This window comes from Labeo rohita, unplaced genomic scaffold (genome assembly GCF_022985175.1).
Source record: "Labeo rohita strain BAU-BD-2019 unplaced genomic scaffold, IGBB_LRoh.1.0 scaffold_1114, whole genome shotgun sequence".
Classification (NCBI taxonomy): Eukaryota; Metazoa; Chordata; class Actinopteri; order Cypriniformes; family Cyprinidae; genus Labeo; species Labeo rohita.
The window spans coordinates 622-24,460 of record NW_026127246.1 but is presented as its reverse complement, the minus strand read 5'-3'; the positions used below and the strand labels follow the sequence as shown (position 1 = coordinate 24,460).

The 23,839-nt window shown below is 37.4% G+C and overlaps 3 protein-coding genes across 5 annotated transcripts; all 3 read right to left on the bottom strand.

The window, feature by feature from the left end:
- Window positions 1-2,060: 2,060 nt before the first annotated feature.
- On the bottom strand, window positions 2,061-13,215 carry LOC127157570 (polymeric immunoglobulin receptor-like). Of its 3 annotated transcripts, XM_051100793.1 has the most exons (10): window positions 9,614-9,721; window positions 5,480-5,666; window positions 5,022-5,321; window positions 4,620-4,707; window positions 4,390-4,517; window positions 3,968-4,297; window positions 3,404-3,523; window positions 3,116-3,211; window positions 2,868-2,911; window positions 2,063-2,753 (listed from the first exon to the last, which is right to left on the bottom strand). In XM_051100793.1, the coding sequence occupies exons 2-10, from the start codon at window positions 5,517-5,519 to the stop codon at window positions 2,553-2,555; spliced, it is 1,347 nt and encodes a 448-aa protein (XP_050956750.1). In that variant the 5' UTR covers window positions 5,520-5,666; window positions 9,614-9,721; the 3' UTR covers window positions 2,063-2,552. The 3 variants fall into 3 exon arrangements, with proteins under 3 accessions (XP_050956749.1, XP_050956750.1, XP_050956751.1); XM_051100792.1 differs by lacking the exons at window positions 5,480-5,666; window positions 9,614-9,721 and adding an exon at window positions 13,085-13,171 and having other exon boundaries at window positions 2,061-2,753; window positions 4,390-4,707; XM_051100794.1 differs by lacking the exons at window positions 4,390-4,517; window positions 4,620-4,707; window positions 5,022-5,321; window positions 5,480-5,666; window positions 9,614-9,721 and adding exons at window positions 12,600-12,920; window positions 13,085-13,215 and having other exon boundaries at window positions 2,067-2,753.
- Window positions 13,191-19,553, bottom strand: LOC127157571 (polymeric immunoglobulin receptor-like). Its single transcript, XM_051100795.1, has 8 exons — window positions 19,369-19,553; window positions 18,866-19,186; window positions 15,594-15,926; window positions 14,778-14,927; window positions 14,186-14,281; window positions 13,915-13,958; window positions 13,443-13,798; window positions 13,191-13,271 (listed from the first exon to the last, which is right to left on the bottom strand). The coding sequence occupies exons 1-7, from the start codon at window positions 19,406-19,408 to the stop codon at window positions 13,487-13,489; spliced, it is 1,296 nt and encodes a 431-aa protein (XP_050956752.1). The 5' UTR covers window positions 19,409-19,553; the 3' UTR covers window positions 13,191-13,271; window positions 13,443-13,486.
- Window positions 19,554-20,387: 834 nt separating this feature from the next.
- On the bottom strand, window positions 20,388-23,480 carry LOC127157572 (uncharacterized protein DDB_G0271670-like). The gene is made up of 3 exons (XM_051100796.1): window positions 22,595-23,480; window positions 22,165-22,494; window positions 20,388-21,636 (listed from the first exon to the last, which is right to left on the bottom strand). The coding sequence occupies exons 1-3, from the start codon at window positions 22,740-22,742 to the stop codon at window positions 21,494-21,496; spliced, it is 621 nt and encodes a 206-aa protein (XP_050956753.1). The 5' UTR covers window positions 22,743-23,480; the 3' UTR covers window positions 20,388-21,493.
- Window positions 23,481-23,839: the final 359 nt, after the last annotated feature.

The window sequence follows — 23,839 nt, the reverse complement described above, 5'->3', positions numbered from 1 at the left end:
AAATAAACCTGACAGCTTCTGTACGCTTTCACACATTCATGTTTGCAGGCACACAGTCACTCAGACAGAGCAGCAAAAACACTCACATTCATTTTCTAGTTATTATACTTTCAAACTATCATGTCCAAATAAAAACATAAAATATTTAAAACAAAATGACCAGTACTGACCAGTAACATTGCAGAGGACTGTGTCCTTGATCAGACTGAACTCCACACCAGTATTCAGCTGAATGTTGTTGAGTCACATGACTGATGGTTCCCGTCAGGAGCTGCTGCTCTTTGTCATCATACAGCTGTGTACGCCATAAGAGAAATCCTGGACTCCCGACACTGAGGTGGCTGTCTAGGGCACCTAGTGGACTGGGATGAATATGGTCCAGAAGAACACTCTTGGGTTCCTAGAGATAACATCTTTGACATTGCTCTGCTTCCTTCTTTCTATGACAGTCACCCAGAGGATGACCACCTCAATGTCCCTGGCTTTCAGGCTTTTTCTCGCTTCACTCATCAGCACCACCATAAAGGACTGTCACACACACTCATTGTCTGGTCTCAACTTGGATTTACCCAAGCACCTGTATACTTATCTTAGTATTGATCTTCCTTGTTCTCCATTCCCTGAGGTCCTGTCTCCTTGCTTTAGCTTCCAAGTCTGTTTCCCAAGGATTCCTGTAAATAAAGTGTTATCCTCATTATCGCTATTAGCGACATTCAAGGTGCGTGTGGTTCTGCTCACCTGGTTTGGATGACCTCCTATGAGTTGATTCCTGACAATCTTTAAAAAAAATGCAAAATGAGTACAAAAACTTCTGTTTTAAGACAATGTTTCATAACTAACAATAGAAGATCTAAAATACTAACTGATATAAATATTTACCAAAATACTTATGCAACCTGAAAATAAATATTACAATAATAATTAGCACCTTAGAATTAAAAAAAGAACCATTAAACATGAATTATGAAATATATGTTCACATGAAAAAGCAATACTCATGAGAGATTTCCATAAAAATATCAAGAATCTTTATTCAGACTATAATCTCAAAGAATAGAAATTGGCACAAGTGCAAACAGCAGCGGTTCCCATGATAGCCAAAAAAAAAAAAAAAAAAAAAAATGGACAGTTCTTGCTTTTTATGGAACAGTGCAACTTTATCTGTGCACATCATTATTTTATAAATTCAAATCTTTAAATAAAATAACTTTTTGCTTTCACACTTTTGTCTCTGAAATATTCAGTACTTATTTACAGCGAACACTGATCAAAAACTCAAGGGTTTTCTTCAGCGTTATTTAAACATGCTTCATATCAACATTCAAAAGTCTGACTTGCAAGACTGTCCTAAATATACAGCAGAAGAGAACCACAAATACCAATCATGAAAGCAAGTTTGAATGAATTAATCAAAAGTCGGTGATTACACTTAAATCAAATCACCATATCTACTAGTATCTGTAAATATTCAGCCGCAAAATACCATTTAAATATGAATCTTGAATGTTCTGCATGTCTCTTTAAGAATGAATGGTGCAGACGTACACTCGATGATTTCAGTGTCTGCCATAATAAATGCATGAACAACATCTCCAAAACTGCTCTGCTTCTACTGTTGAAAAATTAATGAAACGTTGTTACACAGTATTTCTTCCATCTTTTAAATTTTAACAGTACATCCCCTTTATTTGCCAAAAATTAAATTAAATTTTTATTAATTGAAAGATAAATTAATATTTTATGCCTTTATTTGATAACCAGAAAAACTGAAATGCACAACACAGAATTTCATAAGGCTGTTGTAAAAATAATTGTAAAAAATGTATGCATTCAAATAAATAGACATGCCAAAACAAAATTGGTAACATTAAAACATAAGGTGAGACAAAAATAAAACATTTCAAAGTGCCCTAAACATAACTTTTGATAAACTGACATTAAATTGTATAAGTTCCATAGTATTAATTTCATATATATATATATATATATATATATATTGTTTGTTTGTTTTTTATTAAAATAAAATAAATGTAACCATTAAAAAAAGGAGTCCAGAAAAATTAAAACAGAAAAAAAAATAAAAAAAAAAAAAATAAAATGAATTTGGAAAAAAATAAAATGGGGCCCTATTAAACATATATTTGTTACAGTTGCAAATACATTTTAAAATTTATTATTGTATTTGTGTTATGCATTTTGTAAGGTTATAATTTTGTTATAATACTTTTGTTTGCTATTAGCAGTGATTACTTTTTACTATTTTTCATAGAGTTACAACACTGTTTTGTGCCACTGCTTTGGCAAAGTATCTGTCAAATGAACTAAAATCAAAAGGACAACATGACTTTGCTCACACAAACAGTTCATGAGTTTTCAGAGTATCAGAAGAGGGGTGAGTCAGGTCTTGTTTCATTGTTCAATGCCCCCAGATCTCCCTAGAAGGATGCAGGTTCACACATCTGTGTCTAACACAATTTTAAGTATGATGTGAGCTCCCATCCACCACCACTAGCCCCTCACATTTTGGCACCAGCCCCGGATGTTTTTAAATCCTAGAAATGCTCCTGGTCAGGACAGTCCGCTTTCTTCACCATGGCGTAATTCATATCATCAGCAGATGAGATCAAGATCTGAGGATCACCAGTGACTTTATGAACCGTAGCATAAACACAGTCAGAAGAAACAGAGGGGTTTGTGGGTAATTGTCTGTGAGTGTTTTTAATCTCCTCATAAACACAACCAGTGTGAGGAACCTGCACAGACAAAGAGAAATTATTTACAGCTCTGAAGAGATTCATGATGGAAGGCATTACAATTTATTCTCATTATGAATAAAAATTAACATTTTATACAGTAACTGAACTAACCAAATCATGTTTTCCTGCTCCAGCCTGAGATGATGAATCACTGCCTGCCAAAGACAAGAGTCTTAAATTAATGACATTATATCACATTTTAACACTGAAATGTTTTCACACGACATCAAATATCTGCATTTTGAACATGTCTTGATAAAGCCTGTAGGTGGCGAAAGACTCAAAGTGGGAAAAGTGATCAATAAATCTGTTTTAAACTCAGTATAATTGCATCTAAAGACATTAGGAAGGAGTTTTACCTTGAGACTGATGCTTCTTACAGAGAAACAGAAATAAAAGATGACCAATGATCAGAACCAGAGGAACCAGAACCAGAGGAATGATCAGAGAAGAACCTGAAAACACAGGAGAAACAATCAGATCAATCAAACTGATCAATCTGTGCTAATTATCAAATCAGATCATTGGTGTCATCATTACATGACTTATTTTAGAGTTTAAAATGTAATATTTTTTATGTTAATACTATCTTTCAAGTGTCAGAGCTCCTCACAAATTACACCATGAATCACATTGTATTTCAGCACCTGCTGTTATGAAACCAGATGGAGATGAATAGGAAACTCTTGTGATCAGTGAAGTTCTGAATGATGATGGTGAAGAAACAGATGATGATGATGATGATGATGGTGGTGGTGAAGATGTTTCTGGAAAATCAGCATATAAAACAAAGCAACAGATTACTAAAGAATATTTTCACACACAGAACTTGACATCACGTTTCTCATGGTACTGTAAATATAAGTGTCATTCACACATTCACTAACCAGAGTTCATGTACAAACAAAATTGTGAGCTGTTTGAGTTTCTGTACATGAAGCCTGTGGTTTCTCAGTGAATGATACAGTTCATAGCAGGTTACTAGATCAGCACCGTTAACTGCAGCTTCTAAATATAGTACATTTCTACACAAAACTGCACTTGCATAGACTGTAATCATGAACTGCAATCAAACTTTAACTTACAGTTTAATTTTTTTAAACTGACAGAACATCTAAAATGAGCTTGTTGGTAAACCTGTATACACAGAATCAGGTATCTTACAAATGTTGATTACATTCGATTAAAATCAGTGAGAAAATCATCCGTACCAGTAACACTGATGAGGACTCGTGTGATGAAGCTCTTGTGTCCTTGATCAGACTGAACTCCACACCAGTATTCAGCTGAATGTTGTTGAGTCACATGACTGATGGTTCCCGTCAGGAGCTGCTGCTCTCTGTCATCATACAGCTGGATCTGTCCCTCAGCGCTCCATCTTCTGTTCTCCTTCACAGACGTCTCTTCAGCACAGAGATCAGATCCAGATCTCCTGCAGACAAACTTGACATCAGCACTGTGGGATTGTGGGTATTTGCAGCTGATGTTCACAGATCCTCCTGCAGCAGCTGATAGACTGATGCTCTTCTCACAACAATCAGCTGTTGGAGAAACAAATCAAGAGCAGCAATGATTGAATTAAACAACAGATTCATCAATTCACTACAGAAACGAATGAATGAAAGCAGCTCACTGTCTCTGATGTCCAGGTTAAACGCAGAGAAGAACCTGTAGTCTTCAGAAACCTTGACTACAATTCTATATTTCTTAGAATCTTTTACATTCAGGTCTGTGATAAACACACGTAATAGACGTGCAGATCTGTCATCATGAACAGAGAATCGGCCGTCATGTTTCCATTCTGCTGCTTTGTTAGTGTTTATTAGAGTAATACATTGATTTGCTCTAGTTTTACAGACATACTTCTCATGGTCTTTGTGTTGCTTCTTATATTTGTAGTTTAGAATGACGTTTCCTCCTGAAAATCCTCTCACAGCACTTATATTTTGACCTGTTGAACACAAACTCAGTATCAGTGTGATGTTCTTCTTCATTAATCGTGTAAAGAAATGACACTTCATCAACTTTTATTGACATGGTGAGATACGCACAAACACACATACAGTCTCTTGATTGCTGTGTTCTTTTTTTTATTATTATTTGTCATTTTGTTCTCAGTGAACATATATCTGATCACATTTCTGTTTCTGTTTAAGACTATTTTATGAAAATGACAGCATGAGATGAACGTGTGAACTGCAGTAATTACAGTCAGTGTTGAGTGATGTTGTGGAGATCGTGAGTTTGAGCGTCTCAGTTGCTTACCTTTTATAATGTTCAGATGCCATACTAAACTCTCTACTCCACAGTAGTATGTGCCAGAATCCCGTTCACTCAGATCTCTGATGGTCACAGTGAAAACTGCTGCTCTTGTGTCGTCATACAGAGAGAATCTTCCAGAATCAACCCATTTGTTTTTCTTTTCAGTCCTGATTTGGTCTGTGCACTCTGACCACTGTCCTCTACAAAAATACTTTGCAGTTGCTGTAAATGTTTTATTATATTTGCATGTGATGATGACTCCTCCTCCTGAATAACCTGTCACATTGATGGAGCTCACAACACCTACAACAAACCAGCATTAAAACACTTTAATAGATTGAGAAGAATAAACATACATAAAGTTTTAAACTGATATAAATGTTTTATATCGATTCAACAACATGTACTGAAGTTCAAGACTGTCCTCATCAAATCTGTGCTGGTTTAGTTCAGATTCTTACCAGGAATCATCAGCAGAGTGAAAGTCCAGATGATCTTCATTCTTCTCTTATTCAATGATCTTCTCTGTTGTTAGTAGATTCAGTTCTTCTGAAGCTCTCGATGTGTGTTCAGATGAGCTCTGAGTGTTTCTTTCCTGGTTACATGTTTAACATGAACTGATGAATGTGACAGAGACGCCCACTTCCTCTGAGAGAGAGAGAGAGAGAGAGAGAGAGAGAGAGAGAGAAAGAGAGAGAAATGGTTAATAAAGAGAGAAGTGAAACTAATATTTCACAATATTTCATGCTTCCACTTCCAGAAGAACAATTTATAAATAATTTACTGTCATCCCTGTCATCCAAGATGATGTTTTTTGAGGAAAATCATGTGGAAAGGTCACACCGAACTAGGCGGATCTACAGACCCTGTGTTTACAAAGCGAATGGGCAAAGACTACCCAACAAACATGAGACGTCCACCCGACGTGCAGATCATGTCTATATTCCGACAAAGACGTTGAAATGACGTCGTTTGGACGTACAGTGCTCAGTGGGTAAGAAAGTGCAAGTAAGTCAAATGCTGTTTACAAAGGTATGTGTGTGTGTGTGTGTGTGTGTGTGTGTGAATTATGAAGTTGTAGGAGAAAATAAGATGGAGTTTTTCGCTATACTCCACCTTTTTGAGCTGGAGTACACAGACGATGAACTTAGACGTGATTCGTAGTAGTGATGGGAAGTTCGGATCATTTTACCGACTCGGACCTTTGAGTCTCGTTCAGCAAAATGAATGAATCTTTTTTTGAGTCATTTCGTTCGTTTTAGCAAAATATAATTAAAATGTTACTTCCCTAACACATCTACTGCTTACACAAATGTTGATCACTACAAACAAAACAAAACTGTAATGCTATAAGAAACAGAAAATATTAATTCATTGTTTACCTGGGTCTTTAATGTATGATTAGCTCACCTCACCTCTTATCTCACAAGTTTTTGGGTTTGAATCATTCGTTCATCACGTGACAGCCCCTTAAGATGAACGAACGACACGAAAAACCCGAAGACTCGAAACAGTTGAACTAATTCCAGTACAGAACCTAAAAGGATGTTGCGCATGCGCGACTGAACGAATCACTCCCCGAGACGACTCGTTCTTCCAGAGTCACGTTAAAGGGTTTGTGTTTAAAAAGTAAACAAATTTTTATTATATTTACTAGATAAGAATCTTCGCCTCGGCTTGGATTACAAGTCTGTGCTGCATTTAAACTACATTTTGGAAGTTCAACATCGTGGGACATGCACAATTGAAGTCCATTATATGGAGAAAAATCCTGAAATGTTTTCCTCAAAAACCATAATTTCTTTACGACTGAAGACAGAAAGATATGAACATCTTGGATGACAAGGGGGTTAGTAAATTATCTTGTAAATTGTTGTTCTGGAAGTGGACTTCTCCTTTAAGAGCATCACATTGATTTTAGAGACAGTGACAGATGCAGTGACATCTGGTGGACAGACATGCAACTGCAGCGGCTCTTATTAAACTGAGGTGTCTTTCATTATTAGCTGTGTGCTGATTACATATAATGATTTATCATTGCTATATCATTACATTTCAGAGATGAATGTGATTACTAATAGCTTTCTCCAAGCACTATATATAGACTATATCGAGAGACTAAATTAATCTTAAAGAAAGAGTGCAATCGGTGGTGTGGTTCCCCTAGGCATCTAGGGGTCAGGAAGGACAGTAAGAGAGAAAACTAAAATAAAAAAGTAGTGAGGAAATGACAAGCAAGAACACACTTCAATCCTCTGTCCCAGAGAGAAGATGACACCAGTTAAATGTATATAAACATAAATAATTTTATTTACATGACAGAAAAGAACCCCCTACTCCCCTTAACTACAGGAAACAATTTTCCTTTGACATTAATGTCCATTTGCTATATGATCTGCTCACACAGTACATGTCATTTAAAATTAATCAGTTTCTGACACACATTCTCTGCTGTGGAGATGATGATGATGATAATGATGATAATGATGGTAATGATGATGGTGATGGTGATGATTGTGGTGATGTTGTTTCTGGAACATCTGCATATAAAACAACAAAACAATCAATTTCTAAAGGCTGTTTTTTTCCTCATACACAGAACTTGACATCTCATGTCTCATGGTGAATATGTATCAAATGTGTGTCATTATTCACTACCCAGAATTCATTGTTTGCTGATAGAGCAAGACACCCAAGTGCTAAAAACTGCACTAATACTGCATCCAGATAAGCACACCTGAACTAGTTAAAAACTGTAGTATACTGTAGTGTCCAAATGGCCAACTAATGCTGCAACACCAAACACTGTAGAAACATGCATTTACCACATGCAGAACTTCTGTGTGTTATGATATTTTAGTATCTAGATAATGAAAACAGGTATTTGCAATTCTGACAGAGACAATGTAAGCTGGGAAATGAGTGTGAAATGAAACAAACACATATAACATCTCAGGGTATACACGTGTATCCACGGTTCCCTGAAAAGAGGAACAAGACACTGCGTCCCCTAGGGGTCACTATGGAGAATGCCTTCAGCATGACTGACATCTGAAGCATTTATCCAATTGGCAGAAAGCAACACTTTCTGTCTAAAGAGAAACCCAGAGCATGCAAACAGAGATAAATCACAAACTTAGCAGGGTGGTGAAATATGACAGAACTTGACGAGAGTATTACACCTGCATTAAAAGCTACAGCAATAGACAACTCACTTTTAGTTAAAAAGCAGAGCTAGAAATGAAACACATCTAACATAAAGAATCCTTGCTGAATAGGCAAACATTATAGAATTGTCAGAAACATCATAAGTTCAGCTTCAGGACCCGATCTCAGCATGTGAGAAACCACATGAAACTCAGCCTCCAGCCCCCTCACAGGAGAGGAGAAGAAGAGCGGGAAGGAAGGTGAAGGGACCAGGGATGGAGAGAGATGTAATTTCTTCATACCTCGAGAACTTTCAGAACACATGACCAGCATTTACATTGCATCTTGTCTCGTTTTCGTCATGTGATTGTTTGTTGACGAAGATATTTAGTCATAATTTTCGTTGGCGAAAGCAACACTAGTCGGTGCGATGTAGTCCACAGGAGTAGGACTATCATGCCAGGACAAGAAATGCTCATCCGATTTGTCATGAGGGGTTTCCTGTCTCTTGCACCTCCAGGGATGATCTAAATTCCTATTCTTAAAATCTGCAGCCAGCATAACTTGAGACCCCCATGACCTCAGTTATCACCGAGCCACAGCCTTGGTGACTTTTGACTCTCTTCCCTCAAGAGAAGATTTATTTGCAAACAGAGCTTCTTCATAGGGAAGCGCTCACAGTAAACACATTCAGCTCCCTCATGAAATGAACTTGAATGTTATTTAGATCACACATACGTCATGCAAATCACTACAGTAAGTGCTAGGTATCTCTGACATGGAGGAACGCACTTCTTAAAACACTTTATGTTGGGATCCATGATACAGCACACAACAAACAAAAGACTTCCTGAAAGCAAAAAGGAGGATGACGTATTCTACAAGTGCACTTTTATCCCCCAGTAGCACCAGTAGTAATGTCACAGGCTAACATCAGCCAGTTTCACTGTTGTGTTTTGGTACATGCTTCAGACACCGATCAGGCCAAAGGCATTCCCTATAGCGAACCCTAGTGGATGCACTGTGGAGTTCCCACATGAAAGGGAACAATATTGTGTGTTCATTTAAAGAATGAAAGAATAAAACACACAAACACTGTCCTCTGTTTTACTCTGTATGCAGTTTCTCATTGAGCAGAACAACAACATTATTTACAAAACTGCACTTTCACCTGCACAGACTGCATAAACTGCAGTTTTTTTTTTTATGGAAACTTCCTCTTTTTAACTGTGGTTTGTGGTTTTGCTCTGTTAAACAGACAGAACATCTAAAATTATCCTGCTGGTAAACCTGAATGAACAGAATCAGGTCTCTTACAAAATGTCACTGATCACTTTCTTTGCACAGTCAAGCAACATGATACAAGACACCCCGTGATCTGCAGATTGGAAGCTAGTTGTGACTTTAAATTACACTATTATTAAAGTAAGTGAGAAAATTATCCATACCAGTAAAGTTGATGAGGACTCGTGTGATGAAGCTCTTGTGTCCTTGATCAGACTGAACTCCACACCAGTATTCAGCTGAATGTTGTTGAGTCACATGACTGATGGTTCCCGTCAGGAGCTGCTGCTCTCTGTCATCATACAGCTGGATCTGTCCCTCAGCGCTCCATCTTCTGTTCTCCTTCACAGACGTCTCTTCAGCACAGAGATCAGATCCAGATCTCCTGCAGACAAACTTGACATCAGCACTGTGGGATTGTGGGTATTTGCAGCTGATGTTCACAGATCCTCCTGCAGCAGCTGATAGACTGATGCTCTTCTCACAACAATCAGCTGTTGGAGAAACAAATCAAGTGCAGCAATGTTAGAATTAAACAACAGATTCATGAATTCACCACATAATCAAATGCATGAATGAATGAAAGCAGCTCACTGTCTCTGACGTCCAGGTGAAACTCAGAGAAGAAACTGTATACGGTTAGAAACTTCAGAAACTTTGACTATAATTTTATATTTTCCAAAATCATTCACATTCAGCTCTCTGATAAACACATGTAAAAGATGAGCAGATCTGTCATAAACAGAATCGGCCGTCATGTTTTCATTCTGCTGCTCTGTCAGTGTTTATTAGAGTAAAGCATTGATCTGCAGACGTCTTACAGATGTCTATCAAAGGATTCTCTTCTAGTGTCTTATGTTTGTAGTTTATAATGATGTTTCCCCCTGAATATCCTGCCACTGTCCTGATTTTTTCATCTGTTAAATACAAACCCATTTCATTTATAACTTTGTACTCAATGAACACATATCTGGTCACTTAAATGTTCAACTTGTCTGTTGCAGCATTAATGAATGCAGGTCAAGATCACTGCATTTTGCTAGGATTTAAATCAAACTTCGCTTATCAATACATACATAAAACACGTGCATATACACCTACGTCAAAAAACACTGGTTATTCGCTTTACCACTTACGCCATTGGAAACATATTTAAATTGCCGTGTTTTGTAGTGTTGTCACGTTAGTGCGCAGAGGTAATATACATAGTAAGGCACCACACTACAGAAAATGGCATATACTCCCCACCCACATTTATTTTGCTTCCGACGCCCATGCTTTTACTGCATGTGATAATTCATACTCAGAAAGTAGAACAGAGCATAGTTAAAACAATTTAAATAGAGACCAAAATTTTTCAAACATGATAGAGAGCTATAGACAACTACAGAACCTATAATAGTGTAAGGCGTGGAGTTTTAGCTGCCCGTGGGAGGATGTAAATAAAGACGATAGACTTGAAAATACCGACGACTAGTAATTTTATTGAGCAAAGGCCTAAAACTCGGGAAGAGATCAATCACCATGGTTATCGGCTTCATTCGGGACGGTGACGAGTCTGCCTACAGACAGGAGGTAAAAGAGCTGGCTGTCTGGTGCAGTCACAACAACCTGGAGCTGAACAAGCTTAAAACTGTAGAGATGATAGTGGACTTCAGGAGGAACCCCCCTGCACATTCCTCACTCACCATCATGGACAGCACTGTGGCTACAGTGGAGAAATTCAAGTTCCTGGGATGTTTCATCTCCCAGGACCTGAAGTGGGTCACTCACATCGACTCCATTGTTAAAAAGGCCCAACAAAGGTTGTACTTCCTTCGCCAGCTGAAGAAGTTTAACCTACCACAGGAGTTGCTGAGACAGTTCTACTCAGCCGTCATCGAGTCTGTGCTGTGCACATCAATAACTGTCTGGTTTGGCTCAGCTACAAAATCAGACATCAGAAGATTACAGAGAACGGTCCGGACCTCTGAGAGGATTATTGGTGCTCCCCTGCCCACCCTTCAGGAACTATATACATCCAGAGTGAGGAAAAGAGCTCAGAAAATCACTCTGGACCCCTCGCACCCAAGCCATCCCCTCTTTGAACTCTTACCATCCGGCCGGCGCTACAGAGCCCCAAATATCAAGACTACAGACGCATGAACAGTTTTTTCCCCCAGGCAATCCACCTTATGAACAGTTAAAATGTTCCTCCCATTGTGCAATAAAAATTTGTAGAATAATCTGACATCTACTGCTACCACCTCCACCCTAATACATCCCTAACACATCCCTGCATTCCATCCTATCACATATAGCACAACTGTACATACCACCTAGTTATTTGTCAATTTATTTTTAACAAATTATAATTATTATATTCTATTTTATTTTTGTTCTATTTATATTCTATTTATGTTCTATGTGTATTTTTCTTATTCTCTTATTTTTATTGTCTGTGCGTTGTTGTCTCTGTGTACTGGAAGCTAATAACACTGAAACAAATTCCTTGTATGCGCAAGCATACTGGGCAATAAAGCTCTTTCTGATTCTGATTCTAATCTCTGTGCCCGCCACAATCTACTCTGCTCTCCTCAGAAACATGCAAAAATAGAATACAATTAATATTAAACAAACAATTTCACAATAGCCTACATACTAATAACATCCTAAATATCTTCTGTAGCCTAATTTGCACGCATTGGGTAGTCCTGCTCTAAACGCGGGGTATTAAAATTGCTTTTGAATGCGCGTGCGCGTTTTACTTTCGGTTTTGTTTGAACGATCGCGCGAACTCTCGGCGGTGCTGAACGGGATTTTGAAAAGTGCCCAGTGGAAGTTCGCCCCTGGTACAATGTATGCTATATTAAATGTCTTTTTAAAACACTATTTTAATGCATTAAGTCACGTTAAGCGTTTTAAAATGCCCCGGCATCTGGAGAAGTGCCGCTGCTTCCTTTTACACTGAAATGCCTTCCGTTTGCACTGAAAAGTTCACGCACATCCACATATGAAATCACTTGCATATATGTATATACACAATCCTACGTGGCGCCTCATAAAAAGATGTTACTTTGTTATTTAGAAATTAATAATAATATGTTAGGGGTTACATGTGTGAACTAGTAATTAAAGTCAATGTTGTCGAGATCATCATGGGTTACTCACCTATCATAATGTTCAGATTCACTTTAATGTAGGGATCTTTACTCCAAGAGATATCAGATGCACACTGGTACGTCCCAGAATCCTGTTCACACAGATCTCTGATGATCACAGTGAAAACTGCTGCACTTGTGTCGTCAAACAGAGAGAATCTTCCATCATCAAACCATTCATTTTTATTATTAGTCCTGATTTTGTTGATGCACTCTGACCACTGTCCTCTACAAAAATACTTTGCATTTGCTGTATATTTTCTATCATATTTGCATGTGATGATGACTCCTCCTCCTGAATATCCTGTCACACTGATGGAGCTCACAACACCTACAACAAACCAACATCTTAATACAACACTGATATATTCATGAGACTAACCAGAGATGAACTTTTAAATTGCAATCAAAGTTTTTCAGTCAATTCAGCAACACAAACTGAAGTTAAACTCACTGTGCTGTTTTTAGTGATTTAGTGTGAGTTCAGATTCTTACCAGGAATCATCAGCAGAGTGAAAGTCCAGATGATCTTCATTCTTCTCTTATTCAATGATCTTCTCTGTTGATAGTAGATTCAGTTCTTCTGAAGCTCTCGATGTGTGTTCAGATGAGCTCTGAGTGTTTCTTTCCAGGTTACATGTTTAACATGAACTGATGAATGTGACAGAGACGCCCACTTCCTCTGATAGAGAGAGATAATAAATAGAGAAGTGATGGTAATAAATGTTCATATGAAAGTGCAAGACTCATGGACAGTAGAATACAACTTTGACTTTAAAGCATTATTTGAGAGATTTCAGCAAAAACATTTATTCAGAGACTAAAAATTGACAGAGACATCTAGTGAACACACTATAACAAAGCATTCAGCTCATTGAGATTCTCTGCTGTGGCTCGTCAGGCAGTGTGATGATTGACAGCAGCGTATTCACTGAAATCCTGATTATTCCTCAAACTGACACTGTCAGGACAGTCTGCTGTCTTCTGGAAATTCACCACAGTGTAATTCAGATCATCAGCAGATGTGATGACGACCTGAGAGTCACCAGTGGCTTCATGAACCGTACAGTAAACACAGTCAGGAGAAACAGAGGGATTTGTGGGTAATTGAGCAGTGGCATAAACAGTGTTAGATGAATCAGAAGGGTTTGTGAGTAATTGTTTCTGAGTGTTTTCAATGTTCTCATAATCACAACCAGTGTGAGAAACCTGTGAAAAGACAGAGAAATTATTTACAGCTCTATAAAGAGATTCATGAAGGAAGACGTCAGAATTTATTGTCATTATGAATACAAATTAACATTTTATAAAGTCACTGAACTAACCAAATCACGTTTTCCTGCTTCAGCTTGAGATAATGAACCAGCGCCTGCAAAAAAACAAGAGTCTTTAATTAATGTCATTATATGACAATTCAACACTGATGTCTAATGGACATGTTTTAACGTGTCATCAAATATCTGCATTTTGCTCAAGTCTTGTTGCAGCCTGTAGGTGGTGACAGACTCACAGTGGGAAAACAGATCAACAAATCTTTGTTTTAAACTCAATATAAAGGGAGTTTCTACATCTCAAGACATTGAGAAAGAGATTTACCTTGAGACTGATGCTTCTTAAAGAGAAACAGTAATAAGAGACCAGTGATGATCAGAGCCAGAAGAACCAGAACCAGAGGAATGATCAGAGAAAAGCCTGAAAACACAGGAGAAACAATCAGATCAATCAATCTGATCACTCTGAGCTAAATATCAGATCAGATCATTGGAGTAGCTTGAGTTACTATTCAGTTTGTGCTAAACACACTTTTTGAGCACAAAATCATTCTAAACTGGCTCAGTTTAAGAGAGTGTAGCCTGAGCTTAATACATCGAAAAACAAACAAAACAAAACAAAAAAACAAAACAAAAACTAAAAATGTTTTTGAGGATGGAAACGCAGTTTCCCATCTAGTTAAGAGTTATACATTTTATTTCTGAAACCATGAAAAGTGTTTGAGTCACTGTAAGTCAAAAGTAAATTTATTCCACACAAACACTTACACATATTACATATTAAATGTATTAAAACACATTACTAATTTTAGAATCGAAAATCTATTTTTTTTTATGCCTACTAATATCTTTTAGACACTGGGGCGTCAGAACTGCTCACAAGCTACGTCATTAATCACATGTGTCTATTTCAGCACCTGCTGCTGTTGATTTGGAAACTCCTGTGATTTGTGAACTTCTGACTGATAATGAAGATGAAGAAGCAGATGTTAATGGTGATGATGATGATGATGATGATGATGATGATGATGGTGATGATGATGATGGTAAAGGTGTTTTTGGAATATCTGTACATAAAGCAACAAAACAATGAATTTCTCAAGGTTGTCTTTTCACACACAGAACTTGACATCTCTTTTTCTTGTGTTAAATGGTAAATCTAAGTGTTATTGATGTCATTTACAGTCACTACCCAGAATTCATGTCTGCTGACACAGAGACACCCAGAAAAAAAATTGTGAGCTGTTTGTTTGAGTTTCTGTAAAAGAAGTCTGTGGTTTCTCAGAGAATAATACAGTTAATAGCAAGTTACTCGATGAACACTAATACTGTATCTAGATTAGCACACTTAAACTTATTAAAAAACTACAGTAACACTGTGTACAAATGAGCACAATAATGCTGCAACACCAAACACTGCAGTAAAACCAAATGACCAGACAGAAAACTAAAAACTGCTGCGGTTTTCAAAACACATTCAGATCTGCAGATACAGAATGAAGTGAAGAATAAAACACACAAACTCAGTGATTTACTCTGTGTGCAGTTTCTCACTGAGCAGAACAACAACATTATTCACAAAATAATGCACTTTTACCTGCATAGACTGCAACCATGATCTGCGATTTGTTTTTATAAAGACATGATACAAGAAACACTGTGATCTGCTGAATGGAAGCTAGCTGTGATTTTGATTACATTCTGATTAATATGGGTGAGACAATCATCCGTACCAGTAACACTGATGAGGACTCGTGTGATGAAGCTCTTGTGTCCTTGATCAGACTGAACTCCACACCAGTATTCAGCTGAATGTTGTTGAGTCACATGACTGATGGTTCCCGTCAGGAGCTGCTGCTCTCTGTCATCATACAGCTGGATCTGTCCCTCAGCGCTCCATCTTCTGTTCTCCTTCACAGACGTCTCTTCAGCACAGAGATCAGATCCAGATCTCCTGCAGACAAACTTGACATCAGCACTGTGGGATTGTGGGTATTTGCAGCTGATGTTCACAGATCCTCCTGCAGCAGCTGATAGACTGATGCTCTTCTCACAACAATCAGCTGCTGGAGAAACAAATCAAGTGCAGCAATGTTAGAATTAAACAGCAGATCAATGAATTCTTCCAAATAATGCACAAATGAATAAAAACAGCTCACCATCCTCAATATTCAGGTTTAGTTTAGAGAAAAATCTGTGGTCTTCAGAAACTTTAACCATAATTTTATATTCTCCAGAATCATTCACATTCAGCTCTTTAATAAACAAATGCAAAAAACCTGCAGAACTGCCATTTGAATGTTGAATTGTCCATCATGTTTCCATTCTGCTGCTCTGTGCTTGTTGGTTTAAAACATTGGTCTGCTCCACTTTTACAGATGGCTATCAAAGGCTCTTTAGGTTTGTTCTGATATTTGTAGTTTATAATTATGTTTCCTCCTGAATATCCTGCAACTGTACTAATTTTGAAGTTGAACACAATCTCAGACACATCAGTGTGATGTTGATGTTCTTCATCATTCTTTAAAGAACGGTACTTCATCTTCATTCATTGACAGTGAAAGACACACTTCTGGTTTGCCCTCCTTGTGGGGACTCTCCATACACATAATAGTTTTTATACTGTACAAACTGTATATTCTCTCTCCCTACACCACACGATACATGAGGGAGACATGCAAACACAAAAAATTGGCATTAAAAAAAAAAAAAAAAAAAAAATATATATATATATATATATATATATATATATAGTACAGACCAAAAGTTTGGACACACCTTCTCACACTTTCAAAGTTTTCCCAATTTTTCAGACTGACTGACCTTCATTTCTTAAAGTAATGATGGCCACTCGTTTTTCTTTACTTAGCTGCTTTTTTTCTTGCCATAATACAAATTCTAACAGTCTATTCAGTAGGACTATCAGCTGTGTATCCACCTGATTTCCGCACAACACAACTGATGGTCCCAACCCCATTTATAAGGCAAGAAATCCCACTTATTAAACCTGACAGGGCACACCTGTGAAGTGAAAACCATTTCAGGTGACTACCTCTTGAAGCTCATCAAGAGAATGCCAAGAGTGTGCAAAGCAGTAATCAAAGCAAAAGGTGGCTACTTTGAAGAACCTAGAATATGACATATTTTCAGTTGTTTCACACTTTTTTGTTATGTATATAATTCCACATGTGTTAATTCATAGTTTTGATGCCTTCAGTGTGAATCTACAATTTTCATAGTCATGAAAATAAAGAAAACTCTTTGAATGAGTGAATGAGAAGGTATATATTGTAGGAGCCGATGATCCTCCCGTGAAGTCACATACACAGGAACTCTCGCAATGCCAGTGCGAGATCGTAAAATAATAAGCTCTTATCAGACAGGAAGATCCAGGAAGGCCCAGGAGGAAAGACCATTTGCTTATCAACCACCTGGCCCATCCTTTTCTCTAGCAACAGGGGGCAGGTCACTACAGAGAAGAGGCCAAGGATCTAAGCTATCACACTCATACAAAACAATCACATATATATTCCGAATGCACAATCAGAAACCTCTCATGTTTGATATCAATTTTATAGTCTCAGTGCGGTTGGAAATAATATCTCAGTCCCATACCAGTTGAACAGACCAGAAATAAAGATCTGAAACTTAAGGAAAACTCTGTTCTCCTGATATGGGTGGTGTTGCTGAAGAGGTCTGTACCACATGCTGTCTTCACACCCCCAACTTTAGGCTTCAGCAAAAGGTCCTGTGAAGTTTTATTACGCTAAATTTATGATTGTAATGTTCTGATCTGGGTACTTAAAGAGGATTAGCGAAACATTCAGGGAAGCATCTGTAACCAGAACTTCCCGCACGATTGTCGTGTGTCTCTCTATTTGCCAGGTATGCTGACTCTTTGTTAGTATTTTTATTTTCTCGGTTTTGAATTCTATGCTGATCAGTAATGTAACTAAAATGTGATGTTTTCCTATAAAGGTTGTATTTCTTTTTTATTAATTGAACGTACTTTTGATTGAGCTTCCATTGCTATTTTTAAATATGCCTGGCATAAATAAATGTGAACTTTGACTTATTCTGGACTTCTTGGAAATGATTTTCTAGTAGGTTAATGTGTAGGGTGCTTTTCTCAAGACTGCGCCAGGGCAGCCCAAGCCGGAAGTACCGACTGATGAGCCATGGGGACATCACTAGGGCTCCGGATGTTGAGCTGTCACTGGCTTAACACGATGTAGCTCTCGCGATTATGGGGGAAATATATACTTTATGTTGAGAGCACGCAGGCGCGGCCCACTTTAAGATATGATAATCGCTCTGCATCCTCTGAGTAAGTCAGAAACTGGCGAGCTTGTGTCGACGAATTCGCCACGGCCGGGGTGTAAATCGAAAGCGGCACCAGTCCCTAACGAACGAAATATTGAGATTACGGGATTTCCAGAATATTCAAATGTCTAAATTATTATACAGAAAATTGGCCGTGATCAGCAAATTATAGAATACAAACCAGAATTAACAAACGATTCATAATTGGGGTCAGACTAAATTATTAATGGAGTCAGATTTTTGTTTGGAAACTAAATTTTAATATTTCAAAGTAATTTTTACAGAAGTGCCGAAAAAACTCGACACGCAAGAAACCTTCAGCTGGACCGCTAGGCTTGCCGTAGCGGGAGGAGCCTTACAATATATATATATATATATATATATATATATGAGCTTGTTTCTGTTTTGCTTGTGACCCGAGTGCTCATGAGTCATTATGTATTCAGATTTAAGACAGAAAAAAAAAAATAAATAAAATACTTGAAAATAATTGATCATGACATTCATTATGTTACGAGTTTAAATCTGATATTGCAAGACAAAAATCATTATATTTACCATGGTTATTTGATGTTCTGGTTATTTTTTTTCATTACATGTGTAAATCATAGTAATTACAGTCAGTGTTGAGTGTGGTGATGTTGTCGAGATCATCATGGGTTTGAGGGTTTCAGTTACTCACCTGTTAAAACATTCAACTTCACTTCAGTGTATGAATCTTTACTCAAAGAGAGATCAGATGCACACTGGTACGTCCCAGAATCCTGTTCACTCAGATCTCTGATGGTCACAGTGAAAACTGCTGCACTTGTGTCGTCATACAAAGAGAATCTTCCTTTATCAGCCCATTTCTCTTTCACTTCAGTCTTGATGAGATCAGAGCATACTAGATACTGTCCTTTACAAAAATACTTTGCATTTTCTGTATATTTTCTATCATATCTGCATGTGATGATGACTCCTCCTCCTGAATATCCTGTCACACTGATGGAGCTCACAACACCTACAACAAACCAATATCTTAATACAACACTAATATATTCATGAGACTGAATAGAGATTAACTTTTACATTTCTTAGACAACATGAACTTAAGTTAAAGACTCTCTTCCTGTTGCAAATCTGCTGTTTTCAGTGCTGTTCACTGACTAATGTGATTGTGATAGTAGATCATTGGATTCTTACCAGGAATCATCAGCAGAGTGAAAGTCCAGATGATCTTCATTCTTCTCTTATTCAATGATCTTCTCTGTTGTTAGTAGATTCAGTTCTTCTGAAGCTCTCGATGTGTGTTCAGATGAGATCTGAGTGTTTCTTTCCTGGTTACATGTTTAACATGAACTGATGAATGTGACAGAGAGACGCCCACTTCCTCTGAGAGAGAGAGAGAGAGAGAGAGAGAGAGAGAGAGAGAGAGAGAGAGAGAGAGAGAGAGAGAGAGAAAATATATATATTTTTATAGTATGTAGTATGTATGTATGTATTTATTCATTTTCTCTCATTTATTACTCATTTTATTGTCTCCTCTATTGCTTTGAGGGTGTAATTATATTCTGTGCTTTGGCAATACTGTAACACAAATGTCATGCCAATAAAGTAACTTGAACTTGAACTTGAACTTGAGAGAGAGAGAAATGGCTAATAAAGAGGGAAGTGAAACTAATATTTCTTACATGCTTCAAATGAAACTCATCACAGAAAACATTATTTCACTAATGTTAGCTATTATTTGAAAGGTTAATTTTTCAGAGTCGTAATATTTATTGTTTTAAAGTGTTTAAGAGTTTAATAAAGTGTTTCTAAAGAGCATCACATTGATTATAGAGACAGTGACATCTGGTGGACAGACATGCGAACAGCAGCGGTTCTTGTTAAACTGATGTGTCTTTCATTATTAGCTGTGTGCTGATTACATGTCATTACCTTTCATTTGAGAGATGAATGTGATTACTAATAGCTTTAGCCAAGCACTATATATAGACTATATCGAGAGACTAAATTAATCTTGAAGAAAGAGCACAATTGGTGATGTGGTTCCCCTAAGCATCTAGGGGTCAGGAAGGGAAGTAAGAAAGAGACAGAAAAAACGTAGCGAGGAAATGACAAGCAAGATCACACTTCAATCCTCTGTCTCAGAGAGAAGATGACACCAGTTAAATTTATATAAACATAAATAATTTTATTTACATGACAGACAGAAAAGAAAATGAATGGGTGCAAAGGCTCAGTGAAGAGCAAGGCCTAAAATAACCAACAAAATAGATCAGTATAGATCAACTATTTTTAGGAGGAGCTCTAACTAAACTTAAATAAAAGAAAATACATATACAACAAACTTTCCTCACCTCCCTTGTACAAAAACAGACAAAAGCAGTATTAAAAGAAAAATACTCTCTCCCTACAGCATCACTCTTAACATTCACAATCTAGTATTTAGACTCAGAACAGAAGAACCACAATAACTTTTGCTCAATCTCAACCTGGAACAAAATCCATTAACAGTTCCTGCTAAAACTCAATTAGACACTGCTAACACACAGCTATTGTCTCTACATGAGAAAACAAGCACAAAGTTCAGTCTGGAGCAGGGGAGACGTGTGTCTCTCCAAGAAAAAGCTGAACTGCCCCAATATCCCTTTGGTGTCAGGCCACTCTCACAAACAAAATACAGGTGATTATTGTTTGCCCTGAGAATGAGCAGAGAGAGAGAGAGAGAGAGAGAGAGAGAGAGCAAAAACAAAGGTGTGGTATTCAACCACGCACACACCTTTGTAAACAACAGTGGAACAAATATAACAATAAATAATAATACATATACATCCATATGGACATAACAGAGGTCAAGATGAAAAAGAAAAAAACAAAACAAAACAAAGAAACAGAAACAACAGAAAACAACAACAACAAAAAACAACAACAACTACAACAACAACAACAAAAACACTGGAACTTAACAGTATAAATGGATTGTTTGTTCAGTCTGACGAAGCTCCACATTATAACAATGACAGTATAGAGAGATGCAAATAAAGTATGAGTTTTAAAGGGTCATTTTTATTTGCGTATCACTTCTCACATTCAGTGCTGTTTCAAAGCAGCTTTACAGAAAATCATACACTAAGCCTCAAATAGCCTACACAACTGTAGAAAGCAAGAAAAAAAAAAAACTACATTAAATGTTTATGTTTTAGAAGTAACAATCAGACTCATCTGGAGGAAACTGTTTTCCTCTGACATTATAATCAATGTTCATTTGATCTGTTCTCACAGAATACTGAACACTGAACATCTCAAACTCCTGTAAAATAAATCAGTTTCTGACACACATTCTCTGCTGTGGAGATTCAACTGATGATGATGATGAAGAAGAAGAAGAAGAAGAAGAAGAAGAAGAAGATGATGATGATGATGAAGATGATGATAATTGTGGTGATGAAGACGTTTCTGGAACATCTACATAGAAAACAACAAACCAGTGAATTTCTAAAGCTTGTTAAAGGTTTTATTTTATTATTGTTTTGTTTTTCACACAAAGAACTTGACATCCTGTGATCAGTGGTAAATATAAGTGTTATTAATGCCATTTACACAGTGACTACCCAGAATCCATGCTTTACAATATTTAGAAATAAATATTATTCATACAATATTTAGAAATAGCTGTTATGCGAGCTGTTTGTTTGAGTTTCCGTGTCTGAAGCCTGTGGTTTCTGAGTGAATAATACAGTTATCAAGTTGCTGAATGAGCATCTTTAACTGCAGCTTCTTAGTATAAGACTGTTAAAAACCACATCCAGATGAGCACATCTGTAATAGTTAAAAAAAAAAAAAACTACAACAATACTGTGTCCAAATGACCGACTAGTGTTGTAACACCAAACACTGTAGAAATATGCAGTAACCACATGCAGAACTAAAACGTAGCCAGCCAATCAGAATTGAGTATTCAAACAGACCATGAATGGAGAAAATCATCTGTACCAGTAACGCTGATGAGGACTCGTGTGATGAAGCTCTTGTGTCCTTGATCAGACTGAACTCCACACCAGTATTCAGCTGAATGTTGTTGAGTCACATGACTGATGGTTCCCGTCAGGAGCTGCTGCTCTCTGTCATCATACAGCTGGATCTGTCCCTCAGCGCTCCATCTTCTGTTCTCCTTCACAGACGTTTCTTCAGCACAGAGATCAGATCCAGATCTCCTGCAGACAAACTTGACATCAGCACTGTGGGATTGTGGGTATTTGCAGCTGATGTTCACAGATCCTCCTGCAGCAGCTGATAGACTGATGCTCTTCTCACAACAATCAGCTGTTGGAGAAACAAATCAAGAGCAGCAATGTTAGAATTAAACAACAGATCAATGAATTCACAACATAATCAAATGCATGAATGAATTAAAGCAGCTCACTGTCTCTGATGTCCAGGTGAAATATAAAGAAGAAACTGTAGTCTTCAGAAACATTGACTATAATCTTATATTTCCCAGAATCACTTATATTCAGTTCTCTGATAAACACACATAAGAGATGTGCAGAGAACTGATTAGTGTAAAACATTGATCTGCTCCAGTTTTTCAGATGTATTTCTTAGTGTTGGGTTCGAGTCCACCTAAGTCGAGTGCGAGTCTTTTACCAATCGAGTCCGAGACGAGTCCGAGTCGAGTCAGTCCGAGTCCAAGGAAACACTACTGTTTGTCAGTATCTTTACATTGTTTTAACCCATGGGGTGCCCAAACTCTGTCCTGGAGGGAGGTGTCCTACAGATTTTAGCTCCAGCCCCAATTAGACACACCTGAACCAGCTAATCAAGCTCTTATTAGGCATACTAGAAACCCCCTGGCAGGTGTGTTGAGGCAAGTTGGAGCTAAACCAAGGACCAGGACCAAGTTTGGACACCCCGGTTTTTAACCTTTACAACTAGAAAAACACAAATGTCAGTTGAAATGTAAGAAAAGCAAACCTCTAGTGCATCTTGCCATTTTGATTTTTGATTTCACAACATCTCATAAGTAGTGTCCATGCTCTGCTTAGCAAACTTAAAGTCATGCAACAGAAGTTATGGGTGATCTATGTAATGTAACATATTTTAGAGTGAAACTCTAAGGTTTTAGAATGTGATAAATTATAGGGCGGGACTTGACTTTATTCATTGTTATAGTAAATGTATAAATTCAAGAGTGGGGGTAAAGGAGTAGGTATCTTGGTGAATGGGACCTTAAGAGCAGAAAACACCATGTTAAATAATAATAATTTCAATACAGAAAAAACTAATCAACCAATGTAAGTAAAACATTCTTGAGCTCAAGGCAAGTAACTCCAAGTATTACTTGGAGGGGGCATTTCATAAAGTAATAAATGTTAAAATAAAACACTGCAAAATCTTCAGTCAAGAACAGTGAGTGATTTTCTCTTTTTCTTTTGTTGTTTGATTAGTGTTTGACGCGGTCGGCAGCTGCAGGTTTACGCTGCTGTCGCTTTAAGATCTGACGCACAGATCAAATATTTTGACGCATAGTTGTTCAGGTTTACTTAAGACAAAACCGACTTCATTTACATGAATAGTCTCCAATACGAGCATGTGTGTAGCAATAACAGAACCTATTAAAAGCGAAAGAGAACTCGGCATTCAGACACTGACTGAGAGGCGCGTTCTG